The following is a 15,392-nucleotide window of genomic DNA, read 5'->3' as shown; positions in this document are numbered from 1 at the left end:
TCAATTATGCATAAAGTTTATAAAAATTATTTCCCGTTCAAAAGCCTAACAGCCCACGGATAAAAGCTGTTCTTCAGCCTGTTGGTACGGCTGGCTGTACTCCTGTATCTCCTACTCGATGGTAAGGAGAGTAAAGAGATACCGTCCAGGGTGCGAGTCATCCCTGAGAATTTTCCTCACTCTTCCAAGGCATGGTTGTCCCAGAAAGCACCTTTGGGACAAGACCTGGATGACTTGAGAATCTCCATGAACAAACTCGGTTGACATTTACAACTAAGATAATACGATAAGACTTCATTGTGAACATATGGAAATATCTGGAAATAACTGAAACTAGACAGTCTCCTTACAGTTATTTTAAATTAAAAGAACGTTGTTAGTGTTGTATACATTCCTACACCAATCAGGCAGAGTCTCTTCAAAGCTTCAGAAGAAAGTTTGGGAAGATAATGCTGAGCTGAAACACTCGTTTGTTTAGGATTCTTCCTGGCATCGAATTCCTTTTCAGTTCAGGAATTTAAATTTGATTCTTACAGAAAATTATTGCCTATTAAGATAAGTTTTCTAGACGGTCTTGGAAATGTTAGATTGGGGAGGGGGGGGGGGAAGAGAAATTCAACAGTTTTCTGTAATTAATCCAGCTATTTGGTCTACATTTTATTTTCCCTAACTTAAACATTGGTGCAAAGTGTTACTGTTAGATAGGTTGTCGCAAAAGTTTGGAAATCAAAGGGTTTAAGTTTTAAATGGGGGTGGGTGGAATTGGCAATATTTAGAAGGGTGGGAAATTGCCACAACTGAATGAATACAGCACTGAAGAGTTTTGAAGATCTGTTTTGTTGTTGTTGTTAGTTGCGAAGTCGTGTCCGACCCATCGCGACCCTATGGACAATGTTCCTCCAGGCCTTCCTGTCCTCTACCATCTTCTGGAGTCCATTTAGGCTCACGCCTACAGCTTCAGTGACTCCATCCAGCCACCTCATTCTCTGTCGTCCCCTTCTTCTATCTTTCCCAGCATGAGGCTCTTCTCCAGTGAGTCCTTCCTTCTCATTAGGTGGCCAAAGTATTTGAGTTTTAGCTTCAGGATCTGGCCTTCTAAAGAGCAGACAGGGTTGATCTCCTCTAGGACTGACCAGTTTGATCGCCTTGCAGTCCAAGGGACTCGCAGGAGTCTTCTCCAGCACCACAGTTCAAAGGCCTCAATTCTGTGGCGCTCAGCCTTTCTTATGGTCCAGCTTTCACTGCCATACATTGCAACTGGGAAGACCATGGCCTTGACTATACGCACTTTTGTTGACAGGGTGAAGTCTCTGCTTTTTAGTGTGCTGTCTAGATTTGCCATGGCTTTCCTCCCGAGGAGCAAGCGTCTTTTAATTTCTTGGCTACAGTCCCCATCTGCAGTGATCTTGGAACCCAGGAAAATAAAATCTGTCACTACCTCCATTTCTTCCCCATCTATTTGCCAGGAATTGAGAGGGCCAGATGCCATGATGCCATGATCTTGGTTTTTGAATTTGTCACTATTTCTTAGCTACATTAACACCATTTTGCCTAATAAGAAGAAAACTTTTGCATATATAAATATCTTTTGGGCTAAAAATATTGAGTGTTTAAAATTTTTGTATCTGTATTTTATCTTTTAGATATTCACAAATAGATGTTTGTATACCTTAAAAGGGTATCCATTTACCTGCTAAGTATTAGCTTTGATATTTGGTTGCATTTATTTCCTATCTTTTGGACAATTCAGTGCCCCTGTGTGTGTTTTAATTTGTGTTAGTCGTTTCAATAAAAAAACTGTCGCGGAATCACAGGTGCAGAGAGCAGGGGAAAATGTACAGATAGAAATGAGCGAAGCTGGCAAAACTAAAAAACACGCAGTGACAAAAACAAACAAAGGCAGAATGATTCCAAAGAGGGCAAGTTTCAAATGTGCAGATGGAAATTCTGATCATAGATTGAGAACCACCTGTAGCCCAGAGCAGGTAGAGAAGAGTAACTGTGTAATATACACTTTGCCTTGGTTACATGATGGAGTTGAGAGACATTTTTGCTGCTGTGGCCCATTTAAGATACAATAGTAGTGACTACCAGCTAAAGTGGCTTCAGAAAAAATAATAATAATAATGAGGAGGAGGAGGAGCAGGAGCAGGAGGAGGAGGAGAAGGGACCTTGGAGGTCATCTAGTCCAACCCCTTGCTCAGGCAGGAAACCTATGCCATTTCAGGCAAATGGCTGTCCAGTCTCTTCTTAAAAACTTCCAGTGTTGGAGCATTCACCGCCTCTGGAGGCAGGTTGTTCCACTGGTTAATTGTTCTAACTGTCAGGAAGTTTCTCCTTAGTTCTAGGTTGCTTCTCTCCTTGATTAGTTTCCATCCGTTGCTTCTTGTCCTGCTTTCAGGTGCTTTGGAGAATAGCTTAACTTCCTCTTTGTGGCGGCCCTTGAGATATTGGAACACTGCTATCATGTCACCCCTCACCCTTCTCTTCATTAAACTAGAGATACCCAATTCCAGCAACCATTCCTTATATGTTTTAGCCTCCAGTCCCCTGATCATCTTTGTTGCTCTTCTCTGTACTCTTTGTAGAGTCTCAACATCTTTTTTACATCGTGGTGACCAAAACTGGATGCAGTGACCAAAACTGGATGCAAATGTTAGGCTGATTTCTGGAAATCCTGAAGATCAGTGGCTATTAGCCTTGATGGCCGTGGGACTGCCTTTGAGGGCCATCTGCTGGGAAATGAGTGGGCTCTCTTGAGCAGTTGGTGGCCCGCTGTGAAAACAGACGGCTGGCCTACGTACGCCAGGGGTCCAATCCAGCAGGGCGCTGCTTATGTTCTTAAGGAGATGCTTGTGAGGAAATGAGATAGATCAAAACGACTGAAATTTCTTGCTAATTCTGGGAAAAAATGTGCAAAACAGATTGAGTGAACAAGAACAGCCACCACGGAGCTTCATATGGTAAACCAAAGTACGCCGATAGATGACAAGGATGTGAGGTCATATTCTGTGGGAAATGTTCTTACAAAAGACAGAATAAATTAGAACAAGGACTTTCCAACCAGCTGAAGCTACCAGTAGTTTTACAGCAGTAAACAGCCCATGGTCATTTGGTTGAAACGAGAAATTAAATTTAGAGGTCTTCAAACTTGGCCCTTTTATGACTTGTGGACTTCAACTCCCAGAATTCCTCAGCCAGCATGCCTGGCTGAGGAATTCTGGGAGTTGAAGTCCACAAGTCATAAAAGGGCCAAGTTTGAAGACCCCTGAATTAAATCAATCAGTTAATCCATCCGTGGCTGCTGAAGATACTATGGGCCAACAGTGGGGACTCAGTTAGTCTCCCAACCCCAATGTCTGAGAGAACAGCCAGGTCTTCAAAAGGTGAACAGAATTAGGAGTAACCTAACCATGGTTGGCAAGGCGTTCCAGAAGGCAGCCCAACTATTCCTGGGTCCCACTGACAGATGAGACCCAGATTAAGGCCCTCCTATTCCCCAAATAAGGGATGCAGGTGGCTCAGTGGGTTAGGACGCTGAGCTTGTCGATCAGAAGGTCGGCAGTTTGGCGGGTTGAACCCCGAGTGCCGCGTAACAGAGTGAGCGCCTGTTACTCGTCCCAGCTTCTGCCAACCTAGCAGTTCGAAAGCACATAAAAAATGCAAGTAGAAAAATAGGGACCACTACGGTGGGAAGGTAACAGCGTTCCGTGCGCCTTTGGCGTCTAGTCATGCCGGCCACATGACCACGGAGACGTCCTCGGACAAGCGCTGGCTCTTCGGCTTTGAAACAGAGATGAGCACCGGCTCCTAGAGTCGGAAACGACTAGCACGCATGCGTGGGGGAACCTTTACCTTTACTTTACCTATTCCCCAAATGGACAGATAGAATCAATGTCAGTAGGACAGTCCTTCAGATACCTGGTCCTACGCCCCATAAGGTTTTATAGATAATAACCAGCACTTTCAATTCCACCTGAAACTTGTCCTGTACTAGCTAATTAAATGGTTTTTTCATTTAATGGCATTTTTGGGACGTAACAAAGATTTCAGTCCTGCACTGTATAATTTTCAATTTTTTTTAACTAATGATTTTTATGAAGAAGAGATTGAAAGGATCATCAAATCTGCAGATGACATAAAACAGTTGGAAGGCTAATGTCTTGTTAAGATAGAAGTAAAACTTCAAAAAAAAACACCTCATGGTAGGTTAAAGAAACGGGCTGGAAATAATAGAACAAAACGTACCATTTATCACTTTGGTTCCTAGGTTAATTATCACCCTGTTCACCAAGAAGCTTTAATTAAGAAATAGAAATGGGCATATAAACGAACGGGGAATATCTGGTTTGCTAAAATTACTTCAGAAATGTATCTCAGACTAGCATTGACTGTAAATAAGTCAACAGCGTAGGATGGCTACACGATAGGAAAATGTAACTTTAGGCTCCATGAACGCACAATTTCTAAATTATGGGAAATAATCGTTGCATTTTATTTCATTTTGGTCAAACCACACATGAAGTAATGTGTCTGGTTATGGGTGCTACAGCTAAGAAAGATTCAACAAAAGAGGAAGCCTCTCTGTTCTTCTACAGGGGCTGCCACAAAGAGGGACTCAAGCTATTCTCCAAAGCGCCCGAAGGCAGGACAAGAAGCAAGGGATGGAAACTAAGCAAGGAGAGAAGCAACCTAGAACTAAGGAGAAACTTCCTGACAGTTAGAACAAATAACCAGTGGAACAACCTGCCTCCAGAGGCGGTGAATGCTCCAACACTGGAAGTTTTTAAGAAGAGACTGGACAGCCATTTGTCCGAAATGGTATAGGGTTTCCTGCCTGAACAGGGGGTTGGACTAGATGACCTCCAAGATCCCTTCCAACTTTATTATTATTATTATTATTATTATTATTATTATTATTATTATTATTATTATTATTATTATTATTTTCTTAAATTGCTAGGCAGAAAAGCTGCCATTTTGAAATGTTTCTAGGGCTGGAGATGAGAGGTAACTGACAGTTTTGTATGTAAATGATGCTGTTCTGCAGGGCTGCTATCTGAGAGCAGCTGTACTCACTACTGCTAGTAACAAATGCATTTATCACCAACCTGTAAGTAAATTTACAGTTCAGTATAATGATTTAATATCTTCCCTGTGTCTATGCCTTTTTCCGTTTTGTGTGTGGCCCAGAGTTCACTGGAGTTGGGTGGCCAAAACTCTGAATGAATGAGCCAATAAATAAATAATGCATTGGATAGATAGATGATAGATAGATAGATAGATAGATAGATAGACAGACAGAGATAGACAGATAGATAGATAGATAGACAGAGATAGATAGATAGATAGATAGATAGATAGATAGATAGATAGATAGATAGATAGATAGATAGATAGATGGATGGATGGATGGATGGAAGGAAGGAAGGAAAGAAGGAAAAGGAGAGAGGGCAAAGTCGAATAGAATAGAATAGAATAGAATAGAATAGAATAGAATAGAATAGAATAGAATAGAATAGAAGCTGGAAGGGACCCTGGAGGTCTTCTAGTCCAGCCCCCTGCTCAAGCAGGAGAACCCTAGACCATCTCGGACAAGTGACTGTCCAGTCTCTTGTTAAAAACCTCCAGTGATGGAGCACCCACGATTTCTGGAGGCAAAGCTGTTCCACTGGTCGATCGTCCTCACTGTCAGGAAGTTTCCCCTTTAATTCCAGGTTGCTTCTCTCTTTTGATCCGTTTCCAACTGTGGTTTCTCGTCCCACCCTCCTCCGGTGAACGACGACCTGGCTTCTTCTGAACCTGCGGCAGCCCCTCAAGATACGGGAACGCTGCTATCATGTCTCCCCCGAGGTAGAGAGAGAGAGGGAGGGAGGGAGGGAGGGAGGAAAAGGAGAGAAGGAAGGAAGGAAAAGGAGAGAGGGCAAAGTCGAATAGAATAGAATAGAATAGAATAGAATAGAATAGAACAGAACAGAACAGAACAGAATAGAATAGATGTAATGTGATAGGATAGGATAGGATAGGATAGGATAGGATAGGATAGGATAGGATGAAGAAATGGAATGGAATGGAATGGAATGGAATGGAATAGAATAGAATAGAATAGAATAGAATAGAATAGAATAGAATAGAATAGAATAGAATAGAATAGAACAGAACAGAACAGAATAGAATAGAATAGATGGAATGTGATAGGATAGGACAGGATAGGATAGGATAGGATAGGATAGGATAGGATAGGATAGGATAGGATAGGATAGGATGAAGAGATGTAATGTAATGGAATGGAATGGAATGGAATGGAATAGAATAGAATAGAATAGAATAGAATAGAATAGAATAGAATAGAATAGAATAGAATAGAATAGAATAGAATAGAATAGAATAGAATAGATGTAATGTGATAGGATAGGATAGGATAGGATAGGATGAAGAGATGTAATGGAATGGAATGGAATGGAATGGAATAGAATAGAATAGAATAGAATAGAATAGAATAGAATAGAATAGAATAGAATAGAATAGAATAGAATAGAATAGAATAGAATAGAATAGAATAGAATAGAATAGAATAGAATAGATGTAATGTGATAGGATAGGATAGGATAGGATAGGATAGGATAGGATAGGATAGGATAGGATAGGATAGGATAGGATAGGATAGGATAGGATAGGATAGGATGAAGAGATGTAATGGAATGGAATGGAATGGAATGGAATAGAATAGAATAGAATAGAATAGAATAGAATAGAATAGAATAGAATAGAATAGAATAGAATAGAATAGAATAGAATAGAATAGATGTAATGTGATAGGATAGGATAGGATAGGATAGGATAGGATAGGATAGGATAGGATAGGATAGGATAGGACAGGATAGGATGAAGAGATGTAATGTAATGTAATATAATGGAATAGAATAGAATAGAATAGAATAGAATAGAATAGAATAGAATAGAATAGAATAGAATAGAATAGAATAGAAGCTGGAAGGGACCTTGGAGGTCTTCTAGTCCAGCCCGTCAGAGACGGGAAGGCTGCTATCATGTCTCCCCGGAGGGGGGGGGAGAGAGACAGAGAGAGAGAGAGAGAGAGAGGGAGGGAGGGAGGGAAGGAAAGAAAGAAGGACAAGCGTGCTCAGGCGTAAGCCTGCCCTGAGATCGGCCCAGCAGGGTCGGCGCCGGCGGCCTCCAGATCCGCCCTCCAGGAAGCCCCTCCAGGAAACCGAGGGGAGCCCAGCGGGGCAGGCGGGCCTCGGCCAAGCTAAGCTGCTGCTCCCGCCGGCCAGGAGAGGGCGGCCGCGGAAGACTCTCCGCCCCGCCGCCGCCGCCATTGAAGCGCCGAGGGGCGGCGGGCCAAGGGCGAAAGGAGCGGAGGAGCCGCCGGGCCTGGCGCGCCGAAGAGCGGGACGAGCTCCGTCCCGCCGTCCCGCGCGGAGCAGCAGCAGCAGCCGCCGCGTCCCGTCCGGATCTTTTCCCCGGCAGACGGTGCACAGCAAGCCCGGGCAGGCCCAGCCGCGTTCGCTCGTTCGCCGGCCAGGCTCGTCCCGGCTTCCCGACGCTTCCGGTACGCTTGGTGGGCTCCCTGGGACGCGCCCGGGGCCGGCCGGAGCCTCACGTGGGTTGCGCCGGGCTGTCACCTCGCCTGTCCCGCCTTGGTTTGGGTCCCGCGGGCGGGCGGAGCAGTTGCAGCCCAACTTCCGAATAGGAACGAATAAGAGCTGGAAGGGACCTTGGAGGTCATCTAGTCCAGCCCCCCCTCCCCCCAGTTTCAGCCCAACATCCGAATAGAAACGAATAAGAGCTGGAAGGGACCTTGGAGGTCATCTAGTCCAACCCCCCCAACCCTGCTGGAGCTTGGAGAGCCTGTCCTATTCCAGACAAGACCTAGAACTAAGGAGAAACTTCCTGACAGTTAGAACAACTCACCGGTGGAACAGCCTGCCTCCAGAAGCGGTGAATGCTCCAACACTGGAAGTCTTTAAGAAGAGACTGGACAGCCATTTGTCTGAAATGGTATAGGGTTTCCTGCCTGAGCAGGGGGTTGGACTAGATGACCTCCAAGGTCCCTTCCAACTTTATTATTATTATTATTATTATTATTATTATTATTATTATTATTATTATTATTATTATTTATTATTATTATTATTATTATTATTATTATTGAGAAGAGTGAGGGGGGACATGATAGCAGTGTTCCAATATCTCAGGGGCTGCCCCAAAGAAGAGGGAGTCAAGCTATTCTCCAAAGCACCTGAAAGCAGGACAAGAAGCAACGGATGGAAACTAGTCAAGGAGAGAAGCAACCTAGAACTGAGGAGAAACTTCCTGACAGTTAGAACAACTAACCAGTGGAACAACCTGCCTCCAGAAGTGGTGAATGCTCCAACACTGGAAGTCTTTAAGAGGAGATTGGACAGCTATTGGTCTGAAATGGTAGAGGGTTTCCTGCCTGAACAGGGGGTTGGACTAGATGACCTCCAAGGTCCCTTCCAACTACTTATTATTATTATTATTATTATTATTATTATTATTATTATTATTATTATTATTATTAAGTGGCTGTCCAGTCTCTTCTTATTTTTTATTTTTATTTTAATTCCATTTATATCCCGCCCTTCTCCGAAGACTCAGGGTGGCTTACAAGCTTAGCAGTAGCCTTCATTCTATGTATATGCCTGCTTATTAGGGCTTTCACACCCCACACCCCCAAGCGGCATTATTACAAAGTCAGCTTAATTGCCCCCAACAATCTGGGTCCTCATTTTACCTACCTCGGAAGGATGGAAGGCTGAGTCAACCTTGAGCCTGGTGGGATGCGAACCTGCACTAATTGCAGGCAGCTGGTGTTACTTAAGGAGGCATTAGCCCACTGCTCCACCAAGGCTCTTAACCCCCCCCCCCAGTGATGAAGGACCTATAACTTCTGGTGGCAAGCTGTTCCACTGGTTCATTGGCCTTCCTAAGAGTGAGCGTCAACAAAAGTGCGTCTAGACCTCAGGGCTTTATTTTGTCATAGAACGCTCAGAACGGAGTTCCGGCACCTTTTTTGGAATGGAACCTTGTAGGGTAGGCAAGGCGGGTTTGTATGATATGTGTGAGTTCCGGCACCTTTTTCTTTTTACAAAAAAAGGACTGCGTCTAGTCAAGGCCATGGTCTTCCCAGTTGCAACGTACGGCAGTGAAAGTTGGACCATAAAAAAGGCTGAGCGCCAAAGAATTGAAGCCTTTGAACTGTGGTGCTGGAGAAGACTCCTGTGAGTCCCTTGGACTGCCAGGCGATCAAACCGGTCAGTCCTACAGGAGATCAACCCTGACTGCTCTTTAGGTCAGATTCTGAAGTTGAAACTCAAATACTTTGGCCGCCTAATAAGAAGGAAGGACTCACTGGAGAAGAGCCTGATGCTGGGAAAGGTTGAGGGCAAGAGAAGAAGGGGACGACAGAGAATGAGGTGGCTGGATGGAGTCACCGAAGCGGTAGGCGTGAGCTTAAATGGACTCCAGAAGATGGTAGAGGACAGGAAGGCCTGGGGGAACGTTGTCTATGGAGTCGCGATGGGTCGGACACGACTTTGCAGCTAACAACAACAACAAAGAGTGAGCATCTTCATTCCCCGTTGCCGCTTGTCTATGGGGATTCTCAGGCATCCTAGTCATGGTTGCCCCCAAGATGCTTTGTCCAAAAGAAGGCAACTGGACTTAGTCCGGTTCAACTCATATTTAAGTGGACAGTCACTTAAACGTGAGCCAGCAGTGTGCTGCAGCTGCCAAAAAAGCCAAGGCAGGGATTAAGGGATAGAATCAAGATCACGTGAAGTATTAATACCGCTTTACAAGACCTTGGTAAGACCGTGCTTGGAATATTGCATCCAGTTTTACTTGCCACGATGTAAAAAAGATGTTGAGACTCTAGAAAGAGTGCAGAGAAGAACAACAAAGATATCAGGGGACTGGAGGCTGAAACATATAGAGAACGGTTGCTGGAATTGGGCAGGTCTAGTTTAATGCTTCCTGCAATTTGTGCACCAGCTGCCTGCTGCCTGCAATTTGTGCACCAGCTGCCTGCAATTTGTGCAGGTTTGCATCCCACCAGGCTCAAGGTTGACTCAGCCTTCCATCCTTCCGAGGTAGGTAAAATGAGGACCCAGATTGTTGGGGGCAATTAAGCTGACTTTGTAATAATGCCGCTTGGGGGTGTGTGTGAAAGCCCTAATAAGCAGGCATATACATAGAATGAAGGCTACTGCTAAGTTTGTAAGCCGCCCTGAGTCTTCGGAGAAGGGTGGGATATAAATGGAATTAAAAATAAAATAAAAAAATAATAATGAAAAGAAGGACTAGGGGTGACAGGATAGCAGTGTTCCAGTATCTCAGGGGCTGCCACAAAGAAGAGGGTGAAACGATTCGGCAAAGCACCTGAAGGCAGGACAAGAAGCAATGGATGGAAACTAAACTTCCTGACAGCGAGGACAATTAACCAGTGGAACAACTTGCCTTCAGGAATCACGGGCGCTCCATCACTGGAGGTTTTTAACAAGAGACTGGACAGTCACTTGTCTGAGATGGTCTAGGTTCTCCTGCTTGAGCAGGGGGCTGGACTAAAAGACCTCCAAGGTCCCTTCCAGCTTCTATTCTATTCTCTTCTAATCAAGGAGAGAAGCAACTTAGAACTAAGGAGAAATTTCCTGACAGTGAGTACAATTAACCGGTGGAAGGCCTTGCCTCTAGAAGTTGTGGGTGCTCCAACACTGGAGGATTTTAAGAAGAAATTGGACAACAATTTGTCTGAAATGGTCTAGGGCTTCCTGCCTGAGCAGGGGGTTTATTTTATTTATTTATTTTATTAAATTTATATACCGCCCTTTCCCGAAGGACTCAGGGCAGTTTACAGGGCATTTAAAACAACCAATACAAAAGTTAAAAACAAATTAAAAAAAGATTAAATCATCCCTAGAATTAAAAACCCCAGTTAAAAATTCTCAGCCTGGGCCGGAAAGCTCGAAGAGCCAGGTTTTCAGGTCCCGGCGAAATGTGCGGAGGTCGGGGGCAGTCCTAAGCTCCACGGGCAGCTGGTTCCAGAGGGCAGGAGCCCCCACAGAGAAGGCCCTTCCCCTGGGTGTTATCCGCCGACAATCTTTTATCGGCGGCACCCTGAGAAGACCTCCAAGGGTTAGACTAGAAGACCTCCAAGGTCCCTTCCAGCTCTGTTATTCTGTTGTTTTTCCTTGAAGATATTTCACTTCTCATGCAAGAAGCTTCTTCAACTCCCAATTGCTGCATTTGTCCAGCCAAGCCATGTCAGGGTCCGAGGCCATTTGGACGAACGTGCTGCAAAACTCTTGGCCAGCCACGGTTTGCAGACCGCAACGGCAAAGCCAAAGCCAGATGGTGTTGCATCTTAATTCTTTGAAGTGAGCTCCAAACCATAATAGGTTGTGCGTAGGTTTGGCAGAAGGTATGGTGTATCTCTGGCCACCGTGGCATATAAACCTGGCTTTGCGGCTTTAGAGTATTGCACATATTATCCAACTCTCGTTTGTCTCAAGCCATGATTTGACATGGCTTGGTATACCGCGGTGTTTCTCAAGCTGGCCAACTTGAAAAGCATGCTGGCCGGGGAATTCTGGGAGTTGTGGTCCACACCTCTTAAAGTTGCTGAGGTTAAGAAATTGGTATACCCCTGGCAGGGGTAGGCAACCTTGGCTCTTTTATGAGTCGTGGACTTCAACTCCCAGAATTCCTGAGCCAGCATGACTCAGCTTGGAAACCTCTCCCTTTCCCCTCAGCATGGCTGGCTCAGGAATTCTGGGAGTTGAAGTCCACAACTCATAAAAGAGCCAAGTTTGCCCACCCTGGTAAGGTACAGGTTGTCTTTAACTTACAACCGCAGTTGGGACCACAGAACTTCCATCACGAAACAAGGCGGCTGTTAAATGAGTCACATCCAATTGCACTATCTTTTTTGCTGAGGTTATTAACTGAATCTGGCTTTCCCCATTGATGTTGCTTGTTTTATTTATTGGGTATCCCGCCTTTATTATTTTTACCAATAACTAAAGGAGGCGAACATATATCCAGCACATCTGCCTCCTCCTGTTTTCCCCACAAAAACAACCCTGTGAGGTGGGCTGGGCTGAGAGAAAGTGTGATTGGCCCAAAGTCACCCAGCTGGCTTTCATGGCCAAGGCGGGACTAGAACTCACCATCTCCTGTTTCCTAGCCTGGTGCCTTAACCACTAGACCAGAGGTCCCCAACCTTTTGGGCACCAGGGACCGGTTTCATGAAGAAAGGTTTTTCCACGGACCAGAGAGTGCGTGGTTTTGTGTGCTGCCTGCATCCTGCAAATGGGGCTTCGCTTGTTGGTGCAGACTGGTTGCGAGACGGTCGTTCCGTGAATTTTGCTCCATTTTACAACCTCTCTTGCCGCAGTTGTTAAGTTAGTAACATGGTTGTTAAGTGGCTCGTCAGAAGGTCGCAAAAGGGGGTCCCATGACCCTGGGACACTGCAAGCGTCATAAATGTGAGTCAGTCCGAATTTTGATCATGTGACCCTGGGGAAGCTGCAGTGGCGGTGAAGCATAAAAGCCGGTCCTGAGTCACCTTTTTCAGTGCCGATGTAACTTTGAACTGTCACTAAACAAATGAACTACTTCCACGGGCCATCAAGGTTTGCAAATAAGGTAGTCCTTGACTTACGGCAGTTTGTTTAGCGACCGTTGCAGCATCCCCATGGTCACATGTTCAAAATCATTAAAATGGGGCAAAACACTTAACAGCCACTTGGCCTAGCAAATGGGAACCTTGGGCTGGCAAGGGCAGGCTTACCTGGTAGGGCTAGAACTGCAGCACCATTCGGAAGACCCACCCCCCCAAGTGATCCCGTTTCCCTTCTGGATTGTCTTGAGGGACGACAGGAGACAGCAGGCACGGTCCAAACAATGCGTTTATTGGGCAGAGGTCCCGGGCAAAACATCGCCGGGAATCCCCCGTATTTATAGTGAACAGGGACAACAACAACAACATCAATAACCAATAAACAGGCGGGGTTCTCCCGCCTAACAAGGACGCCCAATAAGAGGGAGACCGGCTAAAGGTAGGCGCGTCTGCAGCGGCTTGTTGCCGGGGCCAGCTGGCAGCTTTTGACAGCTCCGGCTGAGCTGCGCATGCGCGGTTCTCTGAAGTTTGACAGCTGTCAGTGTACTGCGCATGCGCGGCAGTTTGACAGCTGTCGGGCTCGGCCGGTTTGACAGCTGTCAGTGTACTGCGCATGCGCGGCAGTTTGACAGCTGTCAGAATCGGCCGCTAGCCGCGTGTGTGGGGGGGGAATGCCGCGGCAGCCTTTTGACGGCTGTCAATGGCTGCCGGGGATTCCTTATGCATGTGAGGGGGTTGTGTGTGTGAATATGTAACACCTTCAATCTTGCTTTCCAGAAAACCTGTGGCTAAATCACAGTTTAGCAAGGACTGAGCGAAGCAGGGAAGTGATGAAACGGCAAGGATCCACCCGGTCCCATCAGGAACGACGGGAAGAGGCCGAGAACTTGAGCTGTGCTGTTCGGCTGGAATATATGGCAGGCGGTTTCCAAGGGGCCGGCTCCCAGGAGGGCCAAAGGGAGACTTGCAAGGCGACGCAACAGCGCTGGGAAACCCAGTGGCAGGAGTTCCTGAGGACACTGCAACCCAGTCAACCAGGGGCGGGAAATCCTGTTCCCTCAGAGGCCTCCCCTTGGGAGGACCCCAAGGCCTTCTTGGCCTCTTTTGAGCAGGTGGCCCAAGCTTGCCGTTGGCCCCTAGGAGAGTGGGCGGCCCGTCTTCTCCCCGCTTTGAGCGGAGAAGCTGAGGAGGCTTTCCAAAGCCTGGAACCGGGAGATCGGGAAGACTATGCCAAAGTGAAGGCCGCCATTTTGAGAGAGGAAGCCATCAAGATGGAGGCGCAACGCCAACACTTCAGACAGTTCTGCTGCCAGGAGACGGAAGACCCCCGGAGGATCCACAGCCAGCTCCAGGAGCTTTGCCACCAGTGGTTGAGGCCGGAGAGACGCAGCAAGGAGCAGATCCTGGAGCTGCTGATCCTGGAGCAGTTCCTGGCCAGCCTCCCATCGGATCTCCAAAGCTGGATCCGGGCAGGAGGACCGGACACGTGTTCCCAGGCGGTGGCCCTGGTGGAAGAGTTCCTGACAAGCCAGCAGGAGGACGAAACAAGGAAATGGCAGGTCGGTTTTTCATTTCCGGAGTTGTGTTACAACCCAGAGTTGGACTTATAGGTAGTCCTCAACTTATGGCCACAACTGAGCCCAAATTCCCCGTCGCTAAACAAGGCACTTGTTAAGTGGGTCCTGCCCCATTTTACAGCCTTTTTTTGGGGGGGCCCGTGGTTGTTAAGCGAATCACTGCAGTTGTTAAGAGAAGCATGCAGTTGTTAAGCAAATCCGGACTTTGCTGGTCAGATGCTCTGTAGAAGGATTGCAAAGGACCCCAGGAGGCTGGTTTGCTAGCACCCGAAGTTTGCTCACATGACTGTGGGGATGTTGCAATGGTCGTAAGTGTGAGAATTTGCCACACTAATGTCCAGGGGTGTCAAACTCAATCTCATTGAGGGCCGCATCTGCGTTGCGGTTGCCCTCCGGGGGTCAGGGTGGGTGCGGCCGACTGGGTGGGCGTGGCTGGAGTGGGTGTGGCCTACTGGGTGGGCATGGCCAGCTCTACATCGTTCGTGTCAAGGGTGCCTATGGGGGCCTGGGCAGGAGTGGGGCAGATCTGAGGGTCTCTGGCAGAAGGGGGTGAGACCGGGGCAAGTGCCAAGGCATGGTCCACTGGAAGAGCCTCACTGTTCCTTTCAGGCCATGCGGGGGGGGGGGGCGGGCTGGACGGTGGCATGGAGGTCAAACACCTAGCCTGGCCCTCAAGCGCCCACGGCGCTAAGTCCAGCCCCACTTCCCCAAGGGGGTGCTCAGCTGCACTTACCTCCTCCTCAAGGCTGCTGTGCTTGTTCTCCTTAGCCAGGTTGCTCATGATGGGTATGAGGGCAATGTCAAGAGGGAGGCCCACTTCCCCTCCATGTGAGGAGACCTGGCTTTGTATCCAAAGCTTCCTTAGCAATAGGATGGGAGACCACCCAGGTTAGGCCAGGAGGAGGGGGCAAGGGGATGGAGAAAGGGCAGCAGGGAAGGACTAAGGCAGGACTTCCCTCAGACCCTCCCTGTCCTTCCTTCCTTCCTTCCTTCCTTCCTTCCTTCCTTCCTTCCTTCCTTCCTTCCTTCCTTCCTTCCTTCCTTCGTGTCAAGGCATAATTCTTCCTATCAGAGGGCGATGGACCGTGCTTCAGATGATGCATAATGTGTGTGGGTGAAGGAAAAACAAAGCCCGACGCATATTCTAGTAAAAC

General features: G+C 46.9%; 2 protein-coding genes across 3 annotated transcripts in view; one reads left to right on the top strand and one right to left on the bottom strand.

Annotated features, from left to right (window-relative positions):
- Positions 1 to 5,103: 5,103 nt before the first annotated feature.
- LOC308663010 (uncharacterized protein) lies at positions 5,104 to 11,614 on the bottom strand (the record flags this gene model as incomplete). Its single annotated transcript, XM_081319154.1, has 5 exons — positions 5,104 to 5,111; positions 5,456 to 5,525; positions 5,971 to 6,990; positions 7,230 to 7,700; positions 11,579 to 11,614. The coding sequence occupies 5 exons, from the start codon at positions 11,612 to 11,614 to the stop codon at positions 5,104 to 5,106; spliced, it is 1,605 nt and encodes a 534-aa protein (XP_081175280.1).
- LOC308661170 (uncharacterized protein) overlaps positions 7,274 to 15,392 on the top strand; it is a 33,510-nt gene continuing 25,391 nt past the window's right edge. Inside the window, exons 1-2 of one of the 2 annotated variants that reach the window (XM_081316003.1) lie at positions 7,274 to 7,570; positions 13,439 to 14,220. In XM_081316003.1, coding sequence (XP_081172129.1) covers positions 13,492 to 14,220 — 729 coding nt within the window. In that variant the 5' untranslated portion in view covers positions 7,274 to 7,570; positions 13,439 to 13,491. Of the gene's footprint in view, positions 7,571 to 11,324; positions 11,418 to 13,438; positions 14,221 to 15,392 lie in introns of those variants that run through there. The other variant, XM_081316004.1, reaches the window with a different exon arrangement.

The sequence above is a fragment of the Vipera berus genome (genome assembly GCF_964194415.1).
Source record: "Vipera berus genome assembly, chromosome: 2".
Lineage (NCBI taxonomy): Eukaryota > Metazoa > Chordata > Lepidosauria > Squamata > Viperidae > Vipera > Vipera berus.
The sequence above is the reverse complement of the archived record's forward strand: the minus strand, read 5'-3'. Positions and strand labels throughout refer to the sequence as shown.